Raw genomic sequence first — 13,909 nt, forward strand, 5'->3', positions numbered from 1 at the left:
TCAGCCACGCAGGGAGGGAGAGGCTGTGAAAAGAGAGCTGCTGGAGTGATTGTAAGGGACAGTTTGGCCCTGAGCTACACACACACAGCGTTTTATTAAACTCATAAATCACGATGACGACAGACGGCGTCTCAGAGAGGAGACTGTCTGAACGGGAAGGTTAGTGAAATGAAAGCGCTGGGGAGACACACACACACACACCTCTGTGACTGTTAAAATAATACAATCGTGCTCTTTGGCAGGTTATTCGTACAAACAAGCAGGAAAAAACTGACTGCAAGCATTTGTTTCAGCCTGTTGTCATTATTGTTGTTTTTAAAGATGAAACTGCAGATTTTTTTTTTTTAACTGAACATTAAATGATTATGTCCCTTTGATTTAATCTTGTCAAAGTTCTCAAAACGACCAAATAAAAAAATGGTGTAAGTATAAGTCATCCAAAACACTTGAGATTGTCATTGATTAACATATCGTAGATCCCTAACATGTATTTCAATGTTTTCTGTTACTCCTAATTTGTTTTCCTGGAAAGCTACGATAAAGATAATGGCCCTGATGCTCAACATTCGAAGCAGTCGACAAACTGATGCTATACTTTTCAGTCTTGCACTAATGCAGATTTGAAAGATATCCTTTTAAACAGCAGAAATACTGAACTGTAGTCTGCTGATGTTTTAAGAAAAACTTTGCAAATGGAAAATGACAACAAAACTATATTTCAGTAACCTCAGCTTACCTCCGCTATTAGAGGAAAAATAAAACACGTCCAGTTTTGAGAAGTTTTAGTGAGCACAGTTTTACTTTAAATTGCATGAACATGAACATTGAAGCTCTGACGTGTTCAATGTTAACATTATATTTGATCATGGATGTGCACAGTAAATAATAATATAACACAATGCAGCATTTCTAACATACACAATGTAAAACAATGTACACGGTAGTTTAAACAAACAGATATGTTTTCCTTTTCGCTCGCTAGGATCTGGCTGTAATATAATGTAAACATAGCCAGAGAGGAACTGAGGGGTAAGGACAGACTAAACAGTTATGTGCTAAAATACAATTTAAACTATATATATTTTTATATAAAATAAACACGAGCAATTTATTTTAATATTAATCTTAATAGTGCAAGTGCAAATGCAGAGTTAGGTCCAATAGCATGGTAATATCAATATAGGCATTATATGATTATTAACAATATGTCATGAACAACAGTGTAAGTATTGACACACCATCACACACATCAATGCATCCACATTAGGATTTTGTTTTGAATATGTCTACTTTTTATACAGTTATTAGTGCATGAAAATGTACATCTTTGTACAGGCAGGGACCTGATGATGAAGATAAGCAACACGCTAAATATCGACTTAAAAGATGTTTTATAGCTGCTTCATTTGGCAAATTATAATCAACATTTCAGGAAACTCTTTCTCGATGTATTTACCCTTTTTAAGTCACACATTTTTACATTTCCCCGACAGCATTAGCTAAATGTACCATAGATCAGAGCTACCCTGGTTTCTTTAACAAACAGCTGTGTTAAAGCAGTGAAGAAGCAGTTTAGCTCACAAAATGGCTACTCTAATTATTAAGGTTGCTGCCATTTTTTTTATCCAAAGCCATCCTTTTGGCTCTCCTTTAGGCCTTCACAAATACATCATAACCAAATGGACTTTCCAGTTTTCATATGTCAAGATTATGTACAATTTACACCCAAAGATGTTGATAATTTAATATGTACTGTATATCCATTCAAGAAACCACATATTCTGTTTTAGCCAGTTTTAAAACTATCATGAGACAGTTCAAGCTGAGTGAACAGGTCCTTTATGGCTCCACAGCCGTCACAAGCCTTTGGTCTAAATCCTTTACTATGAAAACACACACTGATAACCGTCATCAAGTTAAATAAGGCACTGCAACAGTCATACAAAACAAAACAAGACACATTCAAATCTGTTTCAACTGGAGCAAAGTGATGTAGTGTACCAGGTCCTTGTATTGAGTTGAGTGTAAGTATATATATTGTGATACTTTAAAGACTATTCAATATAAATAAGAATAATCAGTGTGATATTGCGCAGGCACCACTGTGAAAAACTGAATTTAACTTTTTCTAGATGTGTGAACTAAAGTACCAAATTGTGTTGATCTATTTAGAGGAGGAAAGGCCATGGACTGTACTGATAATGAACTGATAATGTACTGTCAGTATACCACAAAGCATAAATCAACAAATACAGATTTAGTTGTTTATATTTGATAGCTTTTCTCAAAATGAAACAAATTTGTTTTCAAATACTTTTTAAATAATCGTCAAATTGCTGCATTAGATGAGGCAGCGGATATTTTATCTCACCGGTGTGTGCATGCTGGCTCACTGGCATTGCTTACTGGGACTTACTTGTGAAAAAGAGCCATCATTTAAAAAAAATATTTGACCTTTACCAGTTATGCTACCATGAGTATAATGTTATAATAGGAACATTTATCTGGAACTTGTAAAGGTACATTTCAGGAAGCCAGCTGTAGTGAGAATGAGACACATGTTCACGTTGTTGTTGCAGTCCAACATCTTTGTGTAGCAAATCAAGTTAACTTTAGCTCTTCTGCTACTGTTAAATAGTTGCCAGGAAGATTGCCAGCATGCTGGAGCTGAACAACCTATCCTGACTGTTGGCTTTTTGTGTCATTGCTTAACAACAAAAACGTTGTGCCTCTGGCTTCAGAAAAGTGGATTCACATTAGGGTTTAAGTAGCTGCCAAGGTTACGGAAAGGGTCACATGTTTAGGGTATTTTTAAGGATAAATGTAACAAAGTTCACGTCTTGTCAGCGACACTTCATAACATCAGGAGTTTTTGAAAGGGGCCTTCTGATAAATCAAAAATCGGGAACGATTATGTTTAATCTCCATAAATCGCAACAAAAATTGCAAACTTCTGCTGGTTTCAGCTTCTCAAAAGGAGGGGTTAGCACCCATTTCTATACAATAGCCAATTGAAATCGATAAAAATAATGATTAGTTGTTAGTTTTCTGTTTGAAAGTAAGCTTGAATGATTTAGGTCAGTTTCTGAGCAAAGTCATTCCTACCAGCCTATTAGACGATATAAACAGTTTATATATTTGATAAAAGTAGAAACTGTGCCTTTGTTGATTCTGTTATCTGTTTAAGAGTGTTACACTATGAAAAACGCCTTTTTGAAACCCTCATTCTGTTATTAGTGCTGTGCTTGTTTTGTTTCCATTTGTTCCTTAATGATACAAGCTGAACATCAGCGGCCTGCTTTGTGCTTCAAACAGGCAGCACAGCCTTCACAATACCAGGCCATGCAGACCTCTGTGTGCTCTGTTGTGACTGTTGTTTGTTTAGATGTAGAGTCAACAACATTGACAGAGAGAGAGAAACACATTTTAGAAGTTCTTTAAGACTAACTGAGATGGCCAATTGCGTCAGATTTGTGCCTAAAAATGCAAACCTCTTAACCCATCAGACAGTAGGAGCTCCAGTTGTACTCAGCATATTTTACAAGTGTGACACAACTTGAAATCCCTCAAAAGATCCAAAATGAAATGCACTCCTGCGCTGGTTGAGATGGCATGCTGTTTGTGTGAGGAAATGCTCCATTATGGAGGAAAGACAGATTACCGATTTTTGGGTCCAAAGTGTGACACAGATGTTTGAGCTCCAGCGACCTAAATTAAGTTTAAATAAGTACGGTCTGGAAAGAAAACAGAGTATAGTAAACTCGTCCTGGGACAAAGTCAAATTAAAGCGTGGTAGTATCTTGTGTGGAAACCCAAAAGAAGAATGTCCTTCATCCACGTGCATCATGACGTGACATATTCCTCCTCTGCTGTGATACCCAGAATCCTCTCCTACATGTACCTACAGGACGCCACTACCAGAGCATTTCACTGTCACAGGCTGCTGTCCTGATTGGACAGTTCGGGCGCGAGCTTCCTGTGTCGCGGCGAGGTGGAGGAAGACAGTTTGGTCGGGGAGGGGGAGGCGTTGGAGGATGAGTCGCTGCCCCCCCCTTCAGATCCAGAGGTGACGGAGGAGAGGTGGGGGACTGGGGGAGCCCTCTTCCTCCCCAGAAAGCCTCCTTCCAGGACTCCTCTCTTCCTCACAACTCCGTCCGCCTTCCCCCCCTCTCCCCCTGATCCCGCCCCCTCGCCCTCCTCTGGCTGTGGAAACACCTTCCGCCTCACGTCACCTCCTGGAATGGGGCTGTCAGGAGGTTGTCGTGGAGACTCTGGACCGCTCTCCGTCTTCACAGCAGAAACAGCAGCCGTTGCCGTGGCTCCTGTTATCGTGTTGGAGCTGGAGCTGGACGACCGGCAGGCCCAGAACTCCAGAGCCGAGGCCCTCCTCTCGCTGTCGTCGGGCCCGAAGTCACAGAGCGAGCGGCGGACATCGAGGGTCTGGGCGGGGCCCGGCGGGGGGGGGCGGCCCGGTGCTGTCCAGCATCCCTCGACTCAGGGAAAAGTTCTGGAAGTCTCTGTAGAAATATGGATGGATGGAGTCAGTTACAGGCGGATAGATAAAACACAATATTCCAACAACTTGGTATTTTCCAAGCTTATATGAAAAGAGCATTATCAGATTTTGGCTGTGTGGTCCTCACTCCTGGTATTGAAAAGGCGCAGCAAAGCATATTTTTCACTCTCATTTCTTTCCTTATTAGCTCTTTATTGGCTAAAAACACTATACACAAATCATCAGGTGTAAAAAAAACACTGGAAGATAAAAGAAAATGCAACTGTATTACGGTAAAGTTCTCCAAATAACTGAAAAAGACTGAATTCTCACTTATACAGTAGAGGTGAATAGATTTTTGTTTGTGGTGCCCATTACACATAAAATAAGCTTTTAACAGTTTTATTAGGATTTGTTTTCCTTGATAGAAGAATAAACATATAAAAAACATTTGAAAATAAAACCCAAACGATCTGTGTGGCTTGATACCATTAGGGGTCAGTGAGAAATGCTTTGTGAGGGAGAGGTGACCCTTTAATATATCTGCACAGAGTGACAAAGATCATTTCACCTGTAGCTGTGGAAGGACTCAGTGCGTCGGGCTCGGGCCAGCAGGGGGCTCTCTCTGTAGGGCCGCACCGCTCCGTAGGTCGCCTGGCTCTCAGGGATGGGCTCCTGGGCCTGTAACTGCAGACTGACAGAAGATAAAAAAGAGTGAGACAGGTAAGAGCTGCAAGCGACACTTCCCACAGTACATATTAGTTAAAAAACCAATGTACAAAAGACATTATTTATAGTGATTACGGTATTGAGACAGACAGTTTTCTCATTCTGTGTATAACTGTATGCGTGGATGTATCTGTATGGCTGTTTGTCTTTGAGATGGTGTGTGTGTGTGATATTCCTGTCTAACCTTGAGCAGGACTCTCTGAGGCGTGTGTGGTGCAGCACAGAGGGGGCGGGGCTAATATTTGGCGTAGCGCAGCGGGAGGTGCTCAGGTCGCACTGATCCAACAGCTGCAGCAGCTCCTTCTCTGAAGGCCCGCCTACATCTGTCAAACAAAAGCAGCTTCAGTACACAGAGAAAAATATATGTAGAATGTAATCCAAGAAATAGCCTACTGTGTAACCAGAAAATACGATTTGGTTTTGTAGGTGAGTAAAAACATCTATGGACATTCTTTCCAACTTTACTGTTATTTGTCACCTTCCTAAGTTCAGCCTCCCCTCTTTCTCCCCTTATCTGTCCCTCCCTCCTCACCCTCTTTGTTCTTCTCCTCTCCTTTGTTAGCGTTGTCCATCGCAGTGGTCAGGTCCCACATTTGGATGCCGCCGTTGCCATGACCAGTGAACAGATAGTGCCGAGGTCGTGACCCCATGCGGCTCGAACCCTCGCACTCCCGCACCATGAAGCAAGAGATGGTGGTCAAATCCACCGACTGCACTTCACAGATCCTGACAAACACACACATTTGAACACAGGTCAAGAGGAGAACAGCTTACAGATAAGAACACAACAAAGAATGGACAAATCATCCTCCCTCTTTGCAGTGAAAACTAAATTAGGTAAAAGTCAGATGGAGAATATTATACCTCTTTCCAGTCGATGAGAGCCTCACAAACAGTTTGTTGGTGATGGGGATCACCTTCTGGATGAAAACCTGCTGATCGTCTCTCTCCCCAAATGGACCTGAGAGCAGGGAACACAATCAGTCTCTACCTGCACATCAGCCTGCCATCTCACATCTGGATGGAGCAAGTCCACTACAAAATACTGTGAGGAAACCTTTTGGATTATAAAACTGCACTCGATTTGTCTTTTTTATACGACAATATGTCCAATGCATGGACTCTTTGATCAAGTAAATATTTTAATGATGTCAGAAGTATAGTACACATATCTGCACATCGAGTACCTGTCAATCCCAAACTTGCCCCTCTTTTCGAAAGATGAGTATCAGACAATCTGTTTCTTACTCTTGAATGCATCTATCCCTCCCTCATGATTAATCATTAATCATATTAATCGTCTTTTCTTAACTGTCTCACCAATATCATTCCCGGAGCAGTAGCTCCCGTGGCTCTCCGTCTCCTCCAGAGACAGGATTTTGAAGGAAGCCAGAGGGGTGGAGCCGGGCTGGGTGGAGATCATCCCTCTGAAGCGCGTCACCGTCCACGTCCGAACGTGGTTGTTGTCCGCACACACTGACACACACAGAAAATCAGCAGGGGATTTCAATGACAGGTACACACACAGGTAGGTAAGAGAGAACACAGTGAGATGATGATGCCCCTTCCTCACCTGACACCAGATGTTTCTCAGACAGCATGATCTTCGTCACCGGGCTCCTGTGCACGGTGAACGTCTGGAAGAGCTGGGGGCCCGATCCCACTGTCTCCGGGTGTTGCACAATCACTCTCACGGCCCCGCTGCTCGTCCCGTACGCTATCTCTATCCAGTTCCCACTCACACCTGAGACAAGAGAATATGTAACACATACACACACACACACAGGACATTTTAATGGCAGGTCAGTCACTGGGATTAATGTTACAGAGCTGAATCTAAATTAAGAACACATTTATACAAGTGAATAACGTTTATTTTCTTCTTTACTGATAGCCGAGTTCTGGTGTACTAACTGGTTTTAGGTGTGAGGTAGACAGACAGCGCAGTGATGGCATCGTTTGAAGGGTCGTGATAGAGCTCTGTCACTAGAAGGTCATTATCCTTCATCCTCAGTGGGAACTTTTGCATGTCTGAAAAGATATAGAAGAAATGTGAATGTGTTAACAACATTTTATGAAATCAAGGTCCAGTGGACTCAGAAAAATGTATAAAAAATACTTTTTGATTAAAAAAAAAATTATTTTATAAGTTACAGTCCGAAAGACTATCGCCCAGCTCAGAATTGTGAATAATTTTTATCCGGACTGACATAAAACTTGTGGAAATTTGACTGTTCAGACTGAGGTTGCATTGCAAAACATCAGACCCATACCTGTCTAAGGACCACACATGAAAATGGCCACAATCAGAATTCAAAACATCTGGTTGACATATGTGCAACAAGAAGGAGATTTGGGCCAGTTTTATCTGCAGTCTGAATATAGCTTAAGTCACTTCACAAACATCCAATAAACTGAGTGGCAGAAACAAAGATAGGAAACCCTGTGTGCACAAGTGTTTGTATGTATGTGTGTATAAACATCCATGTACCTATGTAGTAGATGGAGCCATTGTTGCAGCCCAGCAGTAGAAAGGACCCTGCTGTGTCGCAACTGGTAATAGGAACCACATCTTGAACCTTGAACACATACAGAGAAAAAGGTCAACGTCCCTCAATTGAAAGCACACACACACTGTACATTCAATGAAGGGTCAAATGCGCGCTCGCTCGCTCGCGCTCACACACACACACACACACACACACACACACACAACACACACACACACACACACACACACACACACACACACACACACACACACACACACACACACACACACACACACACACACACACACACACACACACACACACACACACACACACACACACACACACACACACACACACACACACACACACACACACACACACACACACACCCTTACAGAAGAGTTCATTCACTTCACTCAGTAAAACACGAACACAGAGGAGAACCCTTATCAATCATCAAACAACTCTCTACATACACAAAATACATTATAGTGTATTATTTATTCACTCCTACCTGCCAGTGCTGTGTGACGGCATTCCACACCCCGACCTTCCCTGTATGGCTTGTAGCCACCAGCTGGTTCCCAATAAAGAAGAGATCGTCCACAGGTACACCGAGACTGAACACACCTTCGGGGGTGGGGAGAGGTTGGAATTGATGTGAATTCAGCAAGGTGGTATTAAGACACAAACATACAGTAACTCTCTGTTTACCTATCTCATTTCCATTGCCTCCATCTTGGATGTTCCACAGGATGATGTTGCTTTCAGAGGCGGCGGCCACCATCTTGTCCTTGTCTCCATGCGGGCCTCCCACCACCTTGGCGTTTAGTGCGATGCGTTCAATGGTCCAGTCAAGGTAGGGGGAAGAAAACACCTGCTGCCATCCTGAAGATTCCTTTATCCTGTAGTGAGACACACAGATACACATTTACCTCTGCTTCTATTCTTACAAAGAGCCATAATTAAGTGTTTTATAATATATATTTTAAGGACAGTTTTGAACAAATAGGTATGTTTTGAAAGAGCGTGACGAGTAGGATATGAAAAGTCAGTTTTCATTAGCAACGTAACTAAACAAGCAGATCCAGAGTGAAACACAAACGATTCCAACTAAATTACATTTTGTGGTCTACTTGTTTTGATAAAGAAAAATACATCACTACTGACACAAGTACAGAAGGTTTAGTGAGAAATGTGAGACACAACAGATAATGACTCCAGCTTCCTATCATAAATAATTGAATGTCTCTCCCTGATGAACTGTAGAAAGGATGAGAATTGTTTTACTTTTAACCCACCATGCTGTGGCAGTATTACCTGTAGCAGATGACATAGTGAGCGTAAGCTGCTACAATCCAGTTGTGGTGTCCCGCTATGATCAGCACCTTCCTGGGGTCAACCACAGGACCTGCACATGCACACAAAATATACACAAGCACACAACTGTTGTAGTAAATGTCCTTTCGTCCCCCCTATAGTATTCATTATTTGTCTTTATGTAAAGTACAATATAAAAAGTAGGTCTTCAACATGTAGGGATCAGTGATTTTTACTTCAAATGATTGTATGATATAAAACACCCATCTGATATCGTTCTGCATCAGTCCAGAGCACACTCTCTTGTTTATTGTAACTTTTGTTTTCTGATGTCACCCTCAACAGAGAGCAGGCCAATGGGAAACTAGGCCTCTCAGACAGCAGTGAGAAGATGTGTCAGGTCACATTAGCTCCAGCAATAATGCACACTCACAGAAACACACGCACATGTGGACATGCATAAACGGTACATGTACTATTCTCTCTTACTGTCACACACAGACACATGTGACACACAGATAAACATGTAGGAACATACAGTCAGACATAACCAATATGAAACCAAGATTTATTTTCTGCCTGTTTTCTTTTTTCTAAGATGAAGCTTAAGCTCTTTCAAACAACAGCTGTAAGCATTTATATAATCTACAACCTAACCATGTTGTATCTCTGTCAAGAACGTTATGTTAACAGTTTGGTTTCTCTTTTTCTCAGCAGGGTTAAGGTGAAACTGCTCATTTCAAAGAAACTTGGTGCAAGGGTGTAGCATGGGCCAGGAACCAATTGTATTTAGGAGTGGATCTGAATCACAGGAAACATACATGTGTTATTGAACTTTTGTGAAAAGCCTTGGAATAAGTCTGTGAGGGCCCTTTATAGTTTATCTTATCATTTTGGACACACTTGAAAAGATGTCCTATGTTGCTCACCCAGTTTGTGGTTGTCGTCTGTTCCAGGTGAGCCAGAGAGAGATGGGTGAGGAGGGGGACCCACGCGGGTGAAGCCCTCTGCTCCACTGGGACCCGGCCCATCAGAGGAGGGGCCATGGGCGACTGAGGCAGGGCCTGACTTACGGGCAGGGATGGCTGTCAAGAACATATACACTGACATTTATAGATAGAAAGTTGTGAAGATTTGTATTTTTATAGTGTTCTGTGAACTAAAAACAATTGTGTCAAATCCTGTTGTTTTTGGAACATACATTGAAACTTCTGTTGAGTGTATTGGTTTACTCTTTTTTCAGATCTCTTTCTGTTCCACTCAGTTTCATGTCTTTACCTGGAGGCGGCAGATAGCCATGGAAGAGAACGCTACCACAAGAAGAGCGGTCCAGTTCCTCACACAGCAGCAGGCGCCGTACTACACACACACACAAATACACACACACAATTCCATGAGCCCCTGATGACCAGAGAAGCTTATTACTTATTAATACTTATGTAATTTCTGCAAAACATACAAATTAAAACACTTGTAATGCTTGAAATAATGCAATGCGTTTTTTTATGGATTTTAAACATCATACTCCAATTATTTGTGGTGTACGGTCTTTAACATTTTAAGTTATTGTTATTCATGTTAATCATAAAGTTCATGACCTATAAAATACTGTTTTTGAGTTGAGGGCATTGTCTATGATTTCAATTCTATGTGATATTTTGCAGTGTATTGTAATGTAATGCTGTTTATTTGATGATTTTAAGCAGGTGATCAGTTTACACAAAAGGTAACTTTCCCATTGAGGCTCAGACAATGCAGGGAAGTTACAAAGACTGAAACAGGAAGTTTAACCACATTAGAGCACATGGAAACAACGGTAATAAGGTTTTGACCCTGGTCAGGTGGCCTTTGAAGCCAAAACAACATTTTATGTTACACAGAAAAGTTTCCCTTGTAATATATCATTACATTATTTTTGTTTACTTTTACTACATTTGTTCAAATTGCACCACAAAAAGCCCAGCTGGTACACACTACCTGGTGATGATGACATGTAGCGACCAAAAAGTTGGCCACAGAACAAACTTGATACAACACAGCAGCATTATGTTTGTGCTTGATAAGGCTGCTACCTCCATTTCCTCAACAGAAAAAAAGCTCTGTAAAGCAACACACCTAAAGGCGTTATCCCGTAAAACTCTGCTTCATGTCGCAGGACGCTGATGTTGACACCCCTAAAGAGAAAAACACAGCAGAAGTATTAAGTGAGACTGGTTACTACTTAAACATAATGTTTTGTTGAAGTAAACATTTAGTGAAATATCTGAATATTCTGATGTCTTCTTACCGCAGGTCCAATTCTTTGGTTCTTAGGAAATTCAGAATTGGTGCAAAAGCTGTGGGGTCTCGGTCTATAAATATCTGTGGGTGGAGAAACATCCTTACTGACATTGAAATAATTTAAAAAGTGAATTTGTAATAAAAAAAAAAACATAATTTCACAATAGGAAAGGGGATTAAATGTGATGACACATTCTTTTTATTTTATATGGTCTCAAACTGTACAATTTCTTAGCTTAAGCATACACGTATAATATAAGGGTCATGCATCATATTTTTCAGCAGATAATGTCCTATCAGCTGGAAGCTTTTAGAGAATGATTATGTGTTGCCCGCAGAGACTGTCCTAGTTTTTTTCAATAAGGAGCAACAAAGGCTATACTTACAGCTCCAGTTTCATCCCGAAGAGTGGATATCCTTCCACTCAGCAAACTGGAAATTACACACACACACACAGTACTCCAGTTAACCCTATGACTTGTCCTGTTTCACTTATTTGCACACTGACTTTTACATGTTGACTCTATACTACAGATTAGTGCTGCATCAGCATGTCTGAAAGTGTGTATGAAGAATGTCTTCATATTGACTGTACACTGCAGACAGCTGGGGGCACAGAGACTGACAGGCAGGCAGGCAGACAGGTGCTGTGGCAGGCAGACAGGTGCTCTGGCAGATAGACAGACAGATAGCACTACTTGGTCAGTTGTTGTCAAACTGTGAGCTCACTCCTGTGTTTGAGTTTGTTCCAATTGTGGTATTTGCCCAGCCCCTATCGGCTATTTCCCTTTAACTGTGGTTTCCCCTCACACCTAAATAACTCACTATATATAAAGCGGACCACATTTGTAATCCCCTGACATTTACAATCACCAGAATGTTGGAAGTATGAAGCAAGACAGGGACGAGATAATGGAACATCAGTACTTAACATTAATTATGTAATACAAGTTTTGTTTTATGGGTTTGCATGAGCACGCTAGCACGCTCACTGAGCTTCGATCTGTTTTTGGTGAAACTCATACATGCCATAGCAATCTTGCAGTTTAATTAGCTCTACTTTCAAGAGGTTGTCTAGACATGTTATAGTTTCTCAATTACAATTTCAAAGTTGTCAGGTTCACGTCTGCTTAAAAATATGAACAGTATGTGTTAAAAATTGACTTATTGCAGAAGTCTGTCTGTATTAATTTTTTCCTTCTTTATTATACACAGCCAGATACTTCTAATAATTAATACTCTTAAACTGCACTTATGTAGCCAGTGTTTCAATTGCTTTTTTTTAATTTCTAACACTTCCCAAAGAGTCAATTTTGTTTCATGCATCATCTGTTTTTGAAGAGAGTCCAATAAATCCACCTTGAGAAGAAAGAGTCTGGGATCCACATCAGAGTCTGTCTGGAGGTGCTGAACCTAAGATATAAAGACACAATAGCACAATCATTACAAACACTGGGAGAAGGAAAATGTAGGGTCCGTTCACTCTTTGGCATGACAATATTAGATGGTAATGGCATGCCAGAAAAGGAATTGCCTTGTAGATGTACAGTAGCCTAAGGTCAAATTAAATGAGAGTGAATAGTGCATATATAATAAGGACATAACCTTGAGTGCTGTATCTACTTCAGCTACAACCATGACTGCTTGACCATAAATATTGCAAATATCATCATACACGTAGGTAGACAGAGCTCAATGTCCCAATGACGACCATCATCTGTCCTGTTGATGATTACCTTGTCCCACCGACATTTAGCTGAATGATCTCTCCCATCCCAGGCGTTAAGTTGATGCCATTCGTAGCCATGATGACCGAGCCACTGGGTTGTTGTACGGGAAAGTCACTGTTTCGTTATAATTGTTACTGTCACGACGACAGCTAGCTTGCTAACACTCCTCAGCCCAGCCGATGTCCCGTCTGTCCCCAGCCTCACAACCTCTCCTTCGTCCCACCTTCCATTAAATATAAACGATCTATACGGACAGCCTCGGTATCTTGAAGCCTCCGCATAGTGGGCGAGGGGAAACAGGGGGCCTTTTTATCCAAAAGGCAGCCACACAACAATTCCTTTATTTTCCAGCGAGCTAGTTTGCATCACTGCCTTGCATGTAAATCGTGGATAACATCTTGCGCAGAATATTAGCAACGTGAAACAGCTGTACAAACCGTATACAAATTAGGCGAGAGCGTTCACCTCTGACAACTTCCGGTTTCGCCTAAACGACAGATATTGAACCCCTAGAAACTTATTTTGTAGGGAAAATGAATACTTAAAATAGGAATTCTGCATTAAATATAATCGGTTAGTGGTTAGTGAAATCGCTTTGTCAGATATAGACACTTTACATAGATGTAACAGTAGGCCCTTAGGCTAACTGCAACCTTCAGAGAGCATTATGGACGTGAACTATCTTGGTCGCTCTTTTATCAGTTCAACATCAGACCCAAATGGACTTGAGAGCGCTTGATTTTAGTAAAATAACACTTGGACGGCAACTGTACTTAAAAGGGACAGAAAACGTACTATATTCACTTTTCTTCTCTCCGGGGTTTTGTAGTGCACCAATTCAATGATATAATGGTTTAATA

The 13,909-nt window shown here is 41.1% G+C and overlaps 1 protein-coding gene across 1 annotated transcript; it reads right to left on the reverse strand.

Annotated features, from left to right (window-relative positions):
• Positions 1 to 780: 780 nt before the first annotated feature.
• On the reverse strand, positions 781 to 13,443 carry kctd3 (potassium channel tetramerization domain containing 3). The gene is given in 20 exon segments (XM_034116615.1): positions 781 to 4,470; positions 4,472 to 4,517; positions 5,067 to 5,189; positions 5,409 to 5,547; positions 5,757 to 5,950; positions 6,089 to 6,185; positions 6,545 to 6,700; positions 6,798 to 6,968; positions 7,139 to 7,255; positions 7,716 to 7,803; positions 8,234 to 8,349; positions 8,434 to 8,624; positions 9,040 to 9,130; positions 9,969 to 10,124; positions 10,318 to 10,398; positions 11,155 to 11,213; positions 11,327 to 11,400; positions 11,706 to 11,751; positions 12,679 to 12,732; positions 13,056 to 13,443. Coding segments are annotated over 20 exon segments (2,607 nt in total). The 5' UTR covers positions 13,127 to 13,443; the 3' UTR covers positions 781 to 3,933.
• Between the last annotated feature and the right edge of the window lie 466 nt (positions 13,444 to 13,909).

This window comes from Trematomus bernacchii, unplaced genomic scaffold, assembly GCF_902827165.1.
Source record: "Trematomus bernacchii unplaced genomic scaffold, fTreBer1.1, whole genome shotgun sequence".
Taxonomy (NCBI): domain Eukaryota; kingdom Metazoa; phylum Chordata; class Actinopteri; order Perciformes; family Nototheniidae; genus Trematomus; species Trematomus bernacchii.